General features: G+C 43.6%; 1 protein-coding gene across 4 annotated transcripts in view; it reads right to left on the bottom strand.

Moving 5' to 3' along the window:
* Slc1a2 (solute carrier family 1 member 2) overlaps window positions 1-16,757 on the bottom strand; it is a 132,542-nt gene that overhangs the window by 51,764 nt on the left and 64,021 nt on the right. For all 4 annotated transcript variants that reach the window (XM_023710469.1, XM_023710466.1, XM_023710468.1 and 1 more), the window contains exons 2-4: window positions 5,372-5,511; window positions 2,544-2,696; window positions 236-486 (exon numbers count right to left, since the gene is read on the bottom strand). In XM_023710469.1, coding sequence (XP_023566237.1) covers window positions 236-486; window positions 2,544-2,696; window positions 5,372-5,501 — 534 coding nt within the window. In that variant the 5' untranslated portion in view covers window positions 5,502-5,511. The remainder of the gene's footprint in view (window positions 1-235; window positions 487-2,543; window positions 2,697-5,371; window positions 5,512-16,757) is intronic.

The following is a 16,757-nucleotide window of genomic DNA, read 5'->3' as shown; positions in this document are numbered from 1 at the left end:
ATATATGAAAGATCTCAGAGTAAGAAGATATTAAGTTAGCAGGAAAAAAGAGGGGAGTTTAAAAAACTACCACAAGATTCCAATCCCAAGAGCCTACCCTAGGCCATGTCATATCAACCGTGGACCTAGAAAAGGATAATTAAATAGTAAGGAGATTGCTACATAGAGTGGTCTAAGCGACCCCTTTAATAATTTGAGTGGTTGGAGAAGACTGAGTGCCAGAACTTCAGGTTACCTGCTGGAAACAGGCTTGGACCAGGTTTTCAGGGAAGAGATTTCGGATAAGATCCAAGAAGGCATCCAGGCTAGAGACCTCATCATTCTTCTTCCCAGGTCCCAGCTGCTTCTTGAGCTTGGGATTCCCAGGGTGGATGGCTAAGACCAGGATGACACCCAACACAGCAGCGATGACCGTCGTGGACATATAATATACCATGGCTCTCGTCCCTAAGCGACCACTGGCTTTAGCATCCAGGCCTGACAACCCTGCGCAGAAAAGAAATCCAGAAGAATTAACTCTGTTCTGTGTCTGCTCATGTCCCTTCTCTCCACACCTATCACTCTGGGCTTCCTATTACTCAAATGCACTCATGGTCAACTAAATCTAGTACTCAATGTTTGACCAATTCTTCAATTAACTATGCCATTTATTATTTTCATGGTTATTTTTAAGATTCTTGAGAAATGGGAAGAACAGAATTTTCATACATTTTTGTCACTGTGCAAGAGTGACTTAAAGTTGAAGGTCTTTCATTTTCAATTGTCATCGGATGTCCCCTATATTGTCACATCATCTTTATTTTATAAAGTGGTGTTGCTGGTGCACACTACTTTCCATGTCTATTGGTATTACTTAATGTTCCAACTTAGGAAAATGAAAAGATGGTAGATCCAAGGGAGGCTCAAAATACCCTTTGAGTACTTCACTAGCCACTGAAATGCAGAATCTGAGAATGAGGACTCAGCAGCGCTTTCTCATCTGTCTGAAACAAAGCCTGATGTTTGTCATTTCCCAACCTCATGTGAGGATCAGAAAACAGGTGCATAAGGCAGCAGTGGTGCCTCATCTGTACCAAGGGAGGCTAGAGGAAATTCCAAGCAAGTCACAAAAACTCCAGCCTCACTGATTTTTTTTCCAGTTGTTTTTCAATTTGTCCACTTCCTGATTTCAGTTCCTTCTTTTGTTAGACAGAGAGAGACTGGGCCTCTTTTCTTGGGATCCATTCTCTTTGCTGTGGGGGAGAAGTCATTGATGCAAACTTCTCTGAAACTGACCCATAGATGACTTCCTTTTCTTTACAAACTATGGTCTAATTCTGGCCAATGAAAGTCGGGTTTCCTGAACAGCTTGGCATGCACACAGTCTCTTCAACAAGTGTAGAGATGATTTTTTTCTGACTTGGAAAGAAGCATCTGAGGCAAAAACAGTTTTGTTCAAGCTAGGAGTGATTGATAGGACCCCAATGAGCCCATGAACACTTGATCCTGAGCTCCAGCCTTGCTAGTCACTAGGTTCAGTGGTTGACTATCTATGAGACCTTAGAATGACACAGAGCAACATCTGAATCTCTTGGGCTAACTGGGCTTCACTTCCTGTGTAAGGTGGACAGTCCAGAGGGCAACTTCTCAAGGTGGCATAGCTAATAGGCACCCATATATGGACCAAGGTCCAGCTTCCAATCCGTAACTCAAGAGTTATTCTCAGAGCCGGCGAGAGAGCTCAGCAGACTAAGCACCTGCTTTGACAAGCGCAAGGATGAGGGTTCAATCCCTTGTCCCACATGCCACACTAGGCCCACTTCCAGGGCCCAAGGGGCTGGCAACTGAGTCTGGATGTGGTGGTGCACACCTGTAATCCCAGTGCTGAAGAGGCTGAAAACAGGAGGAACACTACAAGTTTGGGCTGTGTAATGAGACCCTGTACCAAATACCTAAATGAAAACAAAGCAACAAAAAAGAGCTATTCTCTATAAACACCAACCAGTGCCCTGATGAAGCAATATTATTTTGGAAGGAGGAAATTAATAGTATAAACCTATGGCAAGGGGAGAAATGCTCTTAAATAATTAATCCTTTAAGTCTAAATAAGCAAGCATGATGTCACACATTAAGGACACCCTTGTCCTAAAACATTCAAAGGGCTTTCATGTCTAACATTTCATTTATTTTTAATGTTCACCACTCTCCATACCCAATGAAATAATAAAGGCACCATCCTTTTCCATGTGTTAACTTCATCAGTTTGTAAATAAAACATACTCTACAAAATTGAAAATGTGTACATTAAAAATTAAAATCACGGGAGATATCACTTTGACACGTGGCTGTCTCCCTTTTCTTTTTTGTGGTTTGAGAGAAGGATGGGCTGGCCAACAGATGACAAGGACATTTTTCTTTGGGGGTTGATGATTCCCCCTTTTTAGGGACAGGGAAATCAAAGCTTTGATGTGAATGACACAGATGATCTCATTGACTCAGCTGATCTGAGATTCCAGCACAGGACAATGATTCCTTGTGGAGAGACTCCCGAGAGGTGGGCTTACCTGTGATTAAGCTGGAGATGATGAGGGGAAGAATGAGCATTTTTAGCATCCTCATGAGTATGTCCCCCGGGAAGGCTATCAACATAACCACATCAGGGTGGATGGGAGAGGCCAAGCGAAGAAGCCCTCCACATACTGCCCCCAGGATGACACCTACAAGGAAGGAGAAAAGAGGGGAAATCTGAATCTCTCTCGATTTTTTGCCCCAGTCAAATGAATAGTTCTGTGGACTTTTCTTGGTGAAACTGACCTTTCTCATGCTTCTGATTCATGAAATGATTAATAACATCCAATAAAAATGTTAGTTAAGTGAAACTGATTTGACAGCTAGAACTATTCCAGCTTGGTGTGTTGGACGAATCGAGGGGAGCCTTCTAAAAGTGGGGTGGGAAAGAAGATGTGGCCCCAACCTATTACGACTCAGGACAAATGAGATCTTGTACTGTAACGTCATGGAACTCAGTAGTGTCCCAAATTTTCTGATCAAGGAGATTATGGGGCCAAAGAGGAAAGTGCTCGATGACGTAGAGTGTGCCTAAGGAGAGTCACATGGAGAGAAAAACATTCTCTCAGGCTTTCATGAGGAGCACACTGGCCAAGCAATGGTCGTGACTCATCCACATGGCTGACACTGACAAAGGATCTACAATCTGAGGTACAGGATCTCAGGAAAAATCCTGAGGGGATTTGACTGACCTTCTCAGATCCAAAAGCTACAACTCTTGTTACATAGGTCTTGCTTTATCTTGGTCTTACCCATCTAGCAGAAAAGTATAAAAACGTAGTACAAGAATAAAGTCATGTTGTTATGTTGAGCTGTAGGGGACTCAGGTTAACAATTTCTGACATTGCCAGTCAAGCAGAAGACCCTATACTATTATGGATTACTGGACTCTTTTAGAATATTTTGCTGAGTTAACACACCTATAATATTCAAAAGATGGAACTAAACAAAAAAGGGGATATGTAAATGAATGTCCATTTTGTATCTGTGTATTCAAAATGGTTTGGATAGATATATAGTTACATTCTCTTAATGAATAGAGGGATTTGTTCTAATGGTGTTTGTAAATAAGGTATCATGTCTGCATCTTGTACAGCAAATAACCACTTGGAAGACAGTATGCAATATGTTAATTATTGAAACTGTCCTACCAATTTGATTTGAAATTGTCTCATTGGTATTTGTCAATAAAATTATGGAAAAAATTTTAAAAATGAAAAAAATAAATAAAATTTATCCTCAGGGGGGAAAATAAATATAAATAGACACACACACGCACACACACACACACACACACACACACACACAAAAGATATTGCAGCATCAGAGACTTTCAGTAGCAACAACTTGCAGTGCCTCATGTGGCTTCTTCTTCCAGCCCAGGTCTGGCCACATGGCTGGGCTATTAAATGTGTCATCCATTTTTAACTGGAGTCTAAAATAAAATGTTTGATTGACCAAATGACTGCAAATCCCCATCTATCTATTTTCTCTGCCAATCGATTCTTCATGGCTTATGCTCCAGATCTGTCTTTGACATCAGGCTCCTTTAATCAATCCCTAGACTTACTGATGGTATGGAAGCTCAAGGAAGGACTTTCAAACTCTGTACTTTTAGCAGAACTAAGTTAGCCAGAGATATCACCAGGAACTTTTCCCTTTACAGACACACAGGTCCTGACAGAAAGACTTTAGATCTTTGAAAATGGATGGCCAGCGAAAAAAACAGCCGGGGACCATAATAAGGCCATAGCCCACTGGTTACAAAGGAGGGAAGGAGTTCCCAGGTCTGCTTTAGAATGAATTCCAGAAATGTGGAGGGAGTGACATGACTAGATATCTGATCTTATTTCTTCCACAAATATAAATCATAGTTCAGCTTTTCAAAGTCCTGTGCTAAATGAGAGCTGCTCACATGGAGGAGGACCTTTGGAGCACCTACCCCTGCTTATGCTTTCCTGGGACTCCATGAACTAAGCTGCATAAGTTCCCCATCTTGACCCTGACCCAATAGAAGATAAGACTGGCTCAAAGGAGAGGCCACAGGACGGAGGGTGCGTGGGCGGGTGTGGGGTCAGTGGTGACCAGAGCGACACAATGGGTTGTCACTACCTCCCCATGTGGCTAAACAGAGAGCTGAAGAACAGAGAAGAAACTGAGATGGGAGATGGTGTGGCTGGCCTTGCAAGAATCTGCAGTATAGCTCAATGTCTAGAAAACCTGGTGGAAAATTCAACACTGAGACTGTATCAAGTATCCACACACAAGAAGCACCATAGGGTGAGGGAGGGAGCCAGGAAGGAAGCCTTTTGAATAGAAGCTGGATGGATCAACATATAAGGACAAATCTCTACACTGACCTCTTTAGGTAACATGCCCCATCAATCTAACCTAACAATGCTTCTGCAGAAAGGCAGAGCCTGCCTCCTTTTAATGGCATTCTCTGCAATGGTCACCCTAGCTTGGGACAGGTATTTCTCTAAACTGATCCCCTCACTACCTAATTGGAATCAGTTTAAGGCTTGCTAAATGTGGATTCCTGGACCTCCCTACCGATGGGCTGAGGCTATCTCCATGGGGATGGCCTAAGAATCTGCATGCTGACCCACTCACTAGAAACCATATGTGCAAAGTTGAAGACCCACTCGGACCCAAAAGAGGAGGGCACACAGCTGCGGTAGGTGGATTGGGGAGGCTGATTCCATAGCAGCAGCCACACCTTGGCCAATGGGGCACTGGACACAACAGGCCTGGTGCTCAGCCCGGCTCCCCCACAGAGGCAGGAGAGCACCAGAGAGGAGGGGCTGGGGGCTCAGGCACCTACCAAACACCGTCAGTGTGAGCAGGAGGTTCTTCCCCAGCTTGTCACACAAGCGCAGGCCCAGGTGTCGTTGCTTCGGCTCCTCTGAGCTGAGATGGCTGTCGTGCATGCGCACTTCCACTTGCTTGGGCATATTGTTGGCACTGCAATGGAAGGGGAGCAGTGGTTAGAGACTGGGCACCACAGCTATACAGTGTCAGGGCCTTAGGTCATAGTGGCCTGCCTGCTCCCATGGGGATGAAAAAACGACACAGGGCACTCTGGATTCCAGGCTACCTGCAAGCAGGACAACAGGACTCACCAACCCCCTGTGTGTCAAGTGCTTTGATTCCCATGGTTGAGATACTCATGGTAAAGAAACAAAGGAATCCCCCAAGCAGTGAGTGATGGGTTCTCCCAAGAGCTGGGCCCCAGCGCTGACTCTGGGAGGGAAGTTGCCCCATGCCTTTCATAGAGGATAACTGCTGAGGGTCGCAAGGCCAGAGAAAATAGGGATCCACATCCAGGTATGTCTGGCTTCCAAATCTGAGCTCTTTCATTCTTTTAACAACAGCAAAAAGGTAACAGTTTTGGAGAGCAGCAGTCTGAGTTATACCAAAATGAAAAGACCTCCACGCTCCAGCTTTCTATGTCCTGTAAAAGCCACAGATGCCAAGAAGCCAAGTCTTACCTCTCTTTCGAAAAGGGCAGTTTATCCAGAAAGCTCAACCTACTGTAATTTTTAAAAGGTCATTATACCATCAGGACTCTGCCAAGCTGCCCCCAAGCCAAGACCACTGAGAGTCAAAGGAGTAGTTTCCCAAACATTTCGATTGTTTTATTTCACAGATGCAGCTCTGCTCTGTTTTGGTTAAACTCAAGGGTCCGCAAGCCATCTTGGGAGTCTGCTGAGTGGCACCCTGGGCAGGGGAATGGGGACACTGCCCCTTCCCCAACTTTGTAACTTCCCAGGCCAATGAGATTCCTCAAGTAAGCATGGGGTACTGACATGGGGTGTCAGCATTTTACTTTGGCATCTTGGAACATCTTTATAGCTGCCATTTACAACCACCATCGTTTGATTTTAAAAAAATAAGGTAAATCTGGGGTGGGGAGATAGCTCGGCAGTCTCACTGCCTGCCTGGCAAGTGCAAGGACCCAAGTATGATCCCTGTACCACATGCCATGCAGCCTGGGACCTGCCCTGCCAGCCCTGAAACCAGGCGTGGTGGCACACGCCTAGAATCCCAGTGCTGGGGAGGCTGAAACAGAAGGATTACTAAGATTCTGAACTGCATAGCAAGACCCTGTACCAACAAAATATAAAATTAATTAATTAATTAAAATTTTTGAAAATGGAAAGCTTTTAGCATCTGGAAAGGCAGGTTACTGTCCTTGGGTAGATGACAGGCTGGTGTCTTCCAAGATATTCTCACCACTGACTGTGCCAACTTTCCTCTCTGTAGACTGGGAACCATCACTCATAGTGGGAACAGTGTGGGCTTTAAGATCAGAGTGGTGGCTTCAAATCCTGACTCCGTCACATGTTAGCTGTGTGGTGTGTTGAAAAAATAGTGTGATATGTACTACATGAAAGTTAAACAATCATGTGCTAGCATTGTGCTTGATGTGGGAAATCTTTTGTCCATGGAACATGAAGAAGAGATATTACTTGTCAAGTCTCCAACAAGGATGACATGCAATCCAGCTGACCTACCCAACTATACTACTATTACAACAAAATGCCAAGAAAGTAACTTCCACTCCTAGAGTGAAGACAAGGGACTCAAATACAATGCTATGATTGACTTATTTTTTCACAATTGGCTGCTTAATATACTTGCTCCCAAAATGCTTTAAAATTGGGAATAATCTTGCATGATTCTGTAGCATATTCAGATGAAAATGTTAGTGAAAAAAATGTAAGCTTGCTAGTCTCCATATCCATCCATTTAGTGGACATTTGAGGCCACTGTTGGTATCACAGATCAAGAGTTACATGTGTAGGCACTAATGGTCAATCAGAACTCCTAAAAAAGAAAATAGGAGATGTGTGCTCACAGCCTGAGGACAGGAACAGTGAACAACCCATATCACTTCTGCCTCCTGCCAAGTAAAACAGACAGAAAAGTACTTTTTATGACATAGAAGAACAAAATAATCAAATTAATTATTTTTTTGATGAGGGTAGCCCATATTTCTAAGTATACGGTGGGTATTTTTCCATATTTAAATGTTTCTCCAGCCAATACTGTCACATGAAGCTCTAAATCAGAAGACAGGCAACAATGAAGAGAGGTCGTGTATGTTCTGCAGTGTTTTGGGTGTTCCTTAACAGTTCTTGGCAAAGCTCTATGGCTTCCCTTGAAATAGTTAATAGCCTTGTCTTCTGCTTCCAATTGAATGGCATCCCTCCTGCCATTGAAATTAGAATCTCGTGCATGGTTGGTATTTAAGTGAGACTGGCAAGTACTTAAACATTCTGGCAAGGTTCATGCGATGTAAGGAAAGCTGCAGGCATCAAAACAGCCATGCCAAAGTGAAAACATGCAAACATGAGGGGAACATATACACCCAGCCCTGAGAAGTGGTTGGAGGCCTGTTCCACACATTTCTTAGTTGTACAAAACTGCTGTCCATTTAGTGGTTTGCTTTTTAGGCCATGACAAAGTGTCCCTGAAGCCCTCAATCAAATCAGCCACATCAAAGTGACAGCATCAAAACATCATGAACCCACAGGTATTTATTGGGAGAATTCCTGTGACTGGCCCCTCTTGAATTAAACAGATGTTTCACGCTTCTAAGAGTGTCTCACACACGTACATTGGCAATCATTTTTTAATTGCTGGTGGGACATAGGAAGTCTACCCTCCCCCCCAAAAAAAAAACTCTTTGTAAAAAATTCTGAGCCAACTTAACTAATCACTACTTCTGCCGGAACACAAGGAGATCTTGAAATGGAGAACACTATGTAATACATTGTACAGCATTGTATAACATAATATAGAGCTGTTTCTAGGCTTACATACCTTCAAGAGAGTAAATATCATGATGAAAATGCATGCCACACACAGCTATACATGCTGGTTACTGAACGCAGACAGAAGCAGCCACAGTAATGGGGAACGTGCACTTAATGACCACTCTACGCATAAGACACCACGCTCAGTGATGAGGAAGGTACAATCCTCATTCCTAAGCCCCTGCTAAGGAAGGGAACATCTGCCTGTCCCATGAGTAGTGACAAAATTCTGCAAATGATGTCAAGGGAAACTTAGGCAGAAGGGGTTCTTGAGAAGGGCACCCAGGGGGCCTGATTTCTAACATGGATATTAGTGAAGGAATTTAGTTTCATTTAGACGTCTGCAGCTGACACCACTGCACCCTGAGAAGAGAACTGTGATTTTTAATACCTAGTACTTAGTCCTTATAAATTTTGCTAAAATAAGGTAAGAGTTTCTCAAGAGTACCTTGCTTTCTCCTGGGAATGAAGCCCCTCTAGCGATAGGCTGGCAGCATATATATCAGCAAGCCCTTACCCCTTGTGCATTTACTGCATGAATTACCATTGGCCACGTACAGAATTCTGCCCTAGTCTAGATGCTAAAAATAGTGTAGAAAATGAAAAAGACAGTCTTGCTCCCAGGAGTAGACATTGTAGAAGGAGAACAAGTATGTGCACAAATCTTTTACAAACAGCAATAAGTAGCAGGAGGAAGGTAAAGGCAGAGGAGAACAGGACATGAAGAAGTCATGCAATTCTATACCAAGGGGCCAGGGCCAGTTTCTGCAGTAAGGGAACATCTGAACACAAACCTGGCAGAAATAAAGGCTCTCCTCAAATCAATTATGCAGTCCGTCCATAGCTTATTAAATAGAGAATAAATGCAGTATGGAATTCGGTATGTCCACCCCAAGAGCCTCAATTCCTCACCAGATGCAGCCTCTGATGTGCACATGATGGACTTTAGGAAAAATACTGATCACACGTGCCCTTCTGGGCCCTGTCAGCATCATGAATATGATGGGGTTTCAAAGAGTGTGCCCAGATTAAAGAGGAAGAAGTGGTTACTGCCAGGTGAACTGGACACAAGCGGAGGCCCGAGTCTTCTGTAGCCTAAGGCTTTGTTTCCATGGCAGTGGGGTGAGCGGGCAGGACTCAGGCTGGTCAGATCTCCGGGATAAACATGCTAAGTCCTTTCCAGCTTGCATCCTTCAGCTCTTATTGATACTTTCTACATTCTGTGGCTGTGCAGACAAAATAAAGCAATGAGGAATTTTAATGCCCAGGCTATACCAACTCCACGGAGTTCCCTGACACTGTCGGCTGCCTCTAGTTCTACCTGAGTACTTCCTGGGTGGAGGAGTTAGCAATGATGAAATTCTAGAACACAGAAAGCATCCGTAGGCCAGGTCTACCAGACCTCTTCAATGGCCTCCATGGTCCCACAAGGTAAGGCTATGGATGAGAGAGCTCTTGGGAGAATTAAAACCTTTGACAATGTGTCTATGATGTCCTTGAGCCTTAGCCTTGCTACTGAATTATTTAAACAGCTGTTAATTTTCCAGCCACTGCCTCATTTCTTCTCACCCAAATCCATGTGAGCCTTTTTTTTCAATGGGATGCTTAGCATATCGTGTAAATTACCCTCTGCGACTCAAAGAAGCCATGTAATGGTGCTCTTAGTAAGTTTCCAACTACTCTCAGGGTCTGCTTTTCATTAGCGTTTGATTTGCCTCAGTCTGCCAAGAGCCTCTAATAACAGGCTCATTAGATGTGGTGCTGGAGTCAAGACTTCCTGTTGCATGCTCCACTACTGCCTCAGTGGGCACCAATTCTTTTGGCCTCCTTCACGGGCTGGGTGAGGTGGCGGCAGAACATTCCCCCAGGGAACCCCAAAGCAGGTTCACAGTGGGTCTCACTCATCCGCCGCTCCACTACCCAAGTTTGAACCTCAGCTTGAGAACTTAGGGAAATACAGGGGGATGCAGAGATGTCCAGAAACTGTCCCTGCAGAGATATTAAGACAATCAAGAACAACAATAAGACAGTCAGGGTACTTGATGAAGAAGACTGGAAACACAGGAGGTGTCAACTTTGAGCTCTGGGTACCATTCAATGGTGACTATAACTACAACTGTCTCACCTGTTGCATTTCTCCAACTCCCTAAAGAACATTGTTCCTGCTATAATCAGGCCCAAAACTCTAAAACAGCCTGGTATTTCCAACGGCCTTTGAGTCTGTCCACCCCTGTTAAGTATTACAAGCCCTGATTTAACCATGTGGAGGATGCTCATTGGGCAAGAAGTATGTCCTTCTCTTACAGTTCCTATGTCCCCACAGGTCCAGTGAAAGTAATCTAGAAGGTCCAGCATGGAAGGTCTCCTCTCATCCCTTCTTCTGTTCATTTTCAGCCCCTGTACCTACACATTCCTGAAGGTTCTCCTCTGAGGCACTGCAGATATCACTAATACTATGTCCCTTGTAACCGTCTCCCTGGATACTCAAGGGTCTAGCTAAAGAGCAGAGTTAACCACAGATCATGTGGGGCTTGTACCTGAATGGTAAAATACAACCCCATGAGATTGGAGAAATTTTAGAGCCGCTGTCACCTGATGGTTTCAAAAACAGCACAAGAATGGATGTAAAGTTCCTACTCATGATCAGGCAGAGGAATGAAGCACTACAAAATGGTAAAAACACATCTTTAATGCAAGATATCAACAGGATATAGGTACTGATTTCAGACCATGTCTATATTTTAGGTCTGAAACTCTTATTATGTCAAATATGAATTAGATTAGAAAATCTTTAAAGTTTTAAAACTCTATGGTTCTATAATTCCCCCATATAGATTACAAAAATATTAGCAACACTTTCTGAGATATGATTCCATTCCAGTTACCCATGGTTCAACATATTTTGAATTTACCATGAGGCAAATTATTTTATTTATAATGAGTGGCTGAATCTCATCTCTTTACAGTAAGAAAGATAGAAGAAAACCCAACATCATAATCATTTCTTACGTCTTTACTTCCACTTTTGCCTTTGCTAGCTCTTCAACAAAAGTATGCTTTTCTAGCATCAGTAAAGCTGGGTTTGGTCAAATGCAGTCTACAGTTCAGCCAATAACATCTTCTTAACTCTCGATTACCTTTAAACAATTCTCAATCCAGATTTCTAAGGCAAACAGACCAAGGCCAATGGGACATAGGTACAGTGGCACTTGGGCCAGGGAAATGCCAAAGTCACTACTAAGACATTGAAAGACCACTACTATCATTCATGGTGGAATTGGAGAAGTCGACCTAATCAATATTATGGATGAAAACTGAGGTAAAGGAGTTCCTCTTCTCAGGCCAAGGGTAGGAGCAAACTCACAAATGACATGTATGGCAAGAGTAGGATAGGCCTTTGAGTGTCTTCGCATGTGTCCGAAACAGTATCTGGAGACAGAATTCTGAATGGGTGCAGAAAATTTGGATGTGTTTTGCCCATCCAAAAACAGAAACTAAAACACCAGCTCTAATGAGTAGCCTGTGGACAGTAAGTTGATGGCATGCAATTATATAATTACACAGTCACTTGGTTCTTGGTTTAAATTTCCCATTCTAGCCATGGAAGGAAAAGATATTTATTCTTTTGAACAGTAACATCCAATTCACTGGGTCATTAGAAAATTCCTCTGAGAGAATATTTAGGAAAAGACTGCTGGATTATCTGACGAGAAAATCTTAGGGAGGCCAGAGTGGCTGGAACCTGAGAATTCCTACTCCCCTCAGTGTCAGCAGAATAACTAGACAAGCTTTCAGAAAACATCAGGAATATAACCTTGAGTATCAACCCTCTAGATTTTAGAGATACTCTCCTCAGGGCACAGATTTAAATCAGCTTTGTTCCAACAATTTTGCCTATGTCTACCACCCAAATAGAATTAAAATGTCAAGGAACAGTGAATCTTTATGACCTAGTGGAAGACTAGGTGGGGTATCTGATCATCCCACATTGGGAATCTCTCCTAAAGACAAAGATTATGACATGACCTAGGAACATACTGAGAAGCCCAGCTCCCAACAAGTCAATTATGAAATAACTGTTACTGATCTCTGATTCATGGAACAACACAAAAACAAATTTATAAACTTCATTCAACTCCAGTAAACTGGGGAGACTCCTGTGGGGAAAACTAATGAGGATACAGAAAGGGGACTCTCCTTCCTTTGTTTGGTTTTCAGGTGGGGTTACAGCCAAGACCATGTCAGGACATCCCCCAGAAAACCATGTTCCTAAGGGAGGCTCAAGACATTCTTGTTGACTCAGATGTCACTGACTAGGTGTTTCTTTCGTGAGTATTTGGCTTAAATTTGGGTTTCCTATTGAGATGCAAAAGTGTTGGGCTCTCAAGGAGAATTCCAGGCCTTAGAGAGCTAAACATGGGTGACTTTCAAGGATTTAGGGTGAACTTTGAGGACACCCTAAACATCTCTCCACAGAATCATAGGGTGACCAGCTCTGGAAATATCTTGCCATCTGCATAGTCTGGTGATCAGCCTGCCTTCCTGCTTGGGATTGGTGCTGCTTTGCAAGGTTGGCTGGTCAGCCTAGAAAAGAATAAAGGCACATAGATAGATTGCTGTGCTTCAGGAAAGGAGAAGACCCCACTGAAGAAAAGCAATTGCAAGGCGTCCCCAAGATACAGAGAAAGCCACAGCTACTAGATGCCTTGTCCAGCTTGGTGCCCAAAGGTTTCAGAGCTGGTTAAGTCATTTCCTTCTCAGTATCCCAGCCACACACCTATCTGGAAGACCTATTGAGAAGGCTCAGCTTGGAGATCTCCCATGTCCAAAAGGAGAACTTCCCAGGCCTGTCAGTAAAGGCTACAGCTGAGCTTGCCAAGGTCTTAAATGCCATGATGCCACTGACTCTTGGACAAGAAATGAAAGTTCAGTACATCCGAGTGAGGATGAGATGTCTGGATTTCTAAGAAAGCCTCCAGGTGACTCTGGTGCAGCCAGTTAACATACCCCTATCTGGCTAGTGCTGGAGCCATGGTGGTAAAAGGGGAGATTGCCAATGTCGCACACTGAGCCAGATCACTGCTGGGCAGCTTTGAGTATTAGAAAGTTTATCTTTTATAGTGAGCCCCAATTGGTTTCCCTGTGGTGTCTACACAGTGGTCACCCGTTATGATAATAACTGGAGATGGGCCTTATCACATTGACTCTCACAAGGGAGCTACTGTCATGATTTCTCCCTAATAGAGGAGAATACTAGGGATCAGAAACACGAGGGTATCTGCCCAAAGCCAGGCAGCTGACGAGTAGCAGAGTTAGGACAGAACCTGGGTTCACCTGCACAAATTGTACACTTCTAGCATGGCCCAAACAATGAAAGGAGCCTGAGTCCTTCTCCACCTACCAACCTTTCAGACATACAAGGGCAGCTTGTATATCTCATATCTCTTCCAGATTTGCTCTCCCCAAGGTCTACACCATCTTTGTTGCAGCATTTCGAACCACTTACAGCCCTTTATGATGAGCCTCCTAGATCTGCACATCACCCTCCAGAAGACACCTGAACATATCCCTATTTTCTGGAGCTGCCCCAGACAGGCTTTCTAGCCTGTCAATGTCCAACATACCAAAACCTAACAGTGCTGAGGCTTCTGGCCTACACTGGAAAAAATGAAGGGCGTCAGATAACTTTACACTTAAGAAGTTGCAGGGAATACTATAATGAATACAGACCATTACCGATTTTTTAGCACATACGAATAATAGGTAGAATACTGTCCTTCCTCCTACAAATGCCCATGACCTCATCTCCACAACCAGGAATATATTTGTTTACATGGCAAAGGGGCTTTAAGGTTGCAGGTGCAATTAAGGTCACTAATCAGCTGGCCTTGAGACAGGAAGATTATTTTGGGTTACCCACATGGGTCCAACATAATCATCAAGGTGTGATAAGTGGAAGAGGGAAACAGGAGAGAGAATGTGAGAGATGGCATGAGGAAGAGTCAGCTCAATATTGCTGACTTAAAGATAGAAGCAGGGGTCATGACAAGGAATATAGGAAGCTTCCAGAAGCTGGCAAAAAAAAAAAAAATGAAATAGACTCTCCCTTAAGGCTTCCAGCAGATTTCCCTGGTGATACCTTGATTGGAGCCCACTAAGACTCATTTCAGATTTCTGTCTTCTAGAACATTAAGATAATATTCTGTCTTATTGTATTATTAACTATATTATATATTATATTTATGAAATATATTGTATTATATTATATTTTGATTTGTGGTGATTGAGACAGCAACAGTAGCATTAGCTAATGCTAAATGTTTTCTACATTATCTTATTTGCACTCTGCAGGAAGCCTGAGAGTTCAGGGGTAGATCCAGAGCACTTCCTATCAATACCCACTCATCTGCTCCTCCTAAGTCTGTTCAGAGGAGCAGTACGTCCATCAAATACTGACTCCCTGGCCTCCTTTGTTGAGACATCAGGACAAATCTTCTAGATCTCCCCATTCCTCACTTCCTCCTTTTTTCAAGGAGGCCCTGGAAGAACACAATAAGGCAGCACCTCTCTCTCTCTTTGGCAAATGAGCAGTTTAAAAAGGCAAAGCAACAGGCTGGCATCCATCACCCAGGGAAGCATTTCAAGTCTTCCCCCGAGGATCTGTGCCTGCCTTTTCTTAACTTTGGTTTCTTCTAATGATCCACTACATCAGTGGCTATTGATCAGTCATAAAGTAGTCAGTCCCTGCTGATTCTGCTGGTCATCTGGGCTTGCCAAACACCCATGTTCTAACTAATGTGATAAGCTAATTCAATCACTCCTCAAGGGGAGCCTACCAACCAGAGAATTCTCACACTGGTGGTTTGTTGAGACAGGTTGATTCACAGAGCCCTTTGCTGATACAGCATAGTCCGTGGTGGCATATGCCCTCTCCTTACTCATTTCTTCCCCTCCTCTTTAACAGACAGATGTAGTTCATAATTTTCAGAATATATCATTGACTACATCTCCGAAGTGGACCCTTGACTTACAAACTTGATTCGTTGCCAAGGGCTGGTCGCAACTCAAGGGGCCAACTGAAGACTCAGGCTCCTCTGCACAGCCTTCAAAGATTCTCTCCTGATTACAGGCAGATCTCAGTGTCCTTAGAGTGACACTGGCCCAGGATTTCTCAACTTGATACAGGAAAGGATGCTGTAATGTTCCTTCCAGAACTCTGAAGGGTTAAATCTGTATCTGAGACCATCTGGAAGCATAAGCAGCCAGCATTCAGGTCATAACTCAAGGCTCTGGCCATAAGTTCAAACTAAAATTCCAGTCATAACACAAGTTGTTTTTAATGTCAGGCTGGTGGCAACTCAAGGGCCCAATGTATTAGAATTGAAATCTCAATGTTCTTATTTTGAGTAATCCTTTCCTGAGGGCCCCCTTACTTTTTTATGACTGTGACCTGACACTGCACAGTTCAGTCTATTTATATGGTTTGCTTCCTGCCTAATTCCTGCTCTGCTATACTTAAGACTCTGTGAGTGTAGGTTAGAATATCTACCTCAAGCCCAGTATATAGATATGCCCTTGGTACTCACGGGGTGTGGAGGACCACCTGAGCAGCTGTCCTTGAAAGAAGAGCGATTGTCTCCATTTTGACTGAGCTTGACCCTATTTCCTTGTATTGTTATGTACAGAGCTGGCTGGGACTTCTGTTTATCCTTCAGTTGGCCTTAAGCAATGTATATTGGTCTAGGTGAGGTGCTGGTGATAGTGGCGTGCGTGTTTCCCTGGTAACCTACACCTGCTGCTCTTTAACGTGAGCCGGGTCGAGACAGGATGGTAGAGCTAATGCTCCGTGCCGCCAGCTGGGATCAGCCTCGAGATAGAGGCTATGACTTCCTGGGGCTTGAAAGACTGCATCAAAGCTGAAGCATCAGACTTACCAAAACGCTAGATATTATATAATGCAGATTACTCTCTCTGCATATCCTTTCTGCATATGACAGAGGTAAATTTAAGCCAACCACCTAGCTCAGCTCATAGTAGTCTCTTTCCCACAATTCTCAGTCATTCCTCAAGCCACTCCCCCACTGAATAAAACTGGGTGAGGCCCTGGGTCGCTCTGTTGGTTCCAGAAAGCCATCTTCATGGCTGGACTTAGAGCCCCTTGACTCCCAATGATTGAAAATATAATTTAGCGTCTTTATTTTCGCTGTGGGTTGCATTGTAAGTGGTAGATTGGAATCAATTTGATGGGATTCCAGTAACATAACTTTGGGATTACAAATATTGGCTTCTTGGACCGAGACGAGGACCTGGAAGTGTCTCCTACAATGGAGGACTTGTTGTAGGCTCTCCAAGGATACCAAAATCACTGTAAATAATGCTCTGCATAAA

The sequence above is a fragment of the Octodon degus genome, unplaced genomic scaffold (genome assembly GCF_000260255.1).
Source record: "Octodon degus isolate 3935 unplaced genomic scaffold, OctDeg1.0 scaffold00018, whole genome shotgun sequence".
Classification (NCBI taxonomy): domain Eukaryota; kingdom Metazoa; phylum Chordata; class Mammalia; order Rodentia; family Octodontidae; genus Octodon; species Octodon degus.
This window is presented reverse-complemented; position numbering and strand designations above follow the sequence as displayed.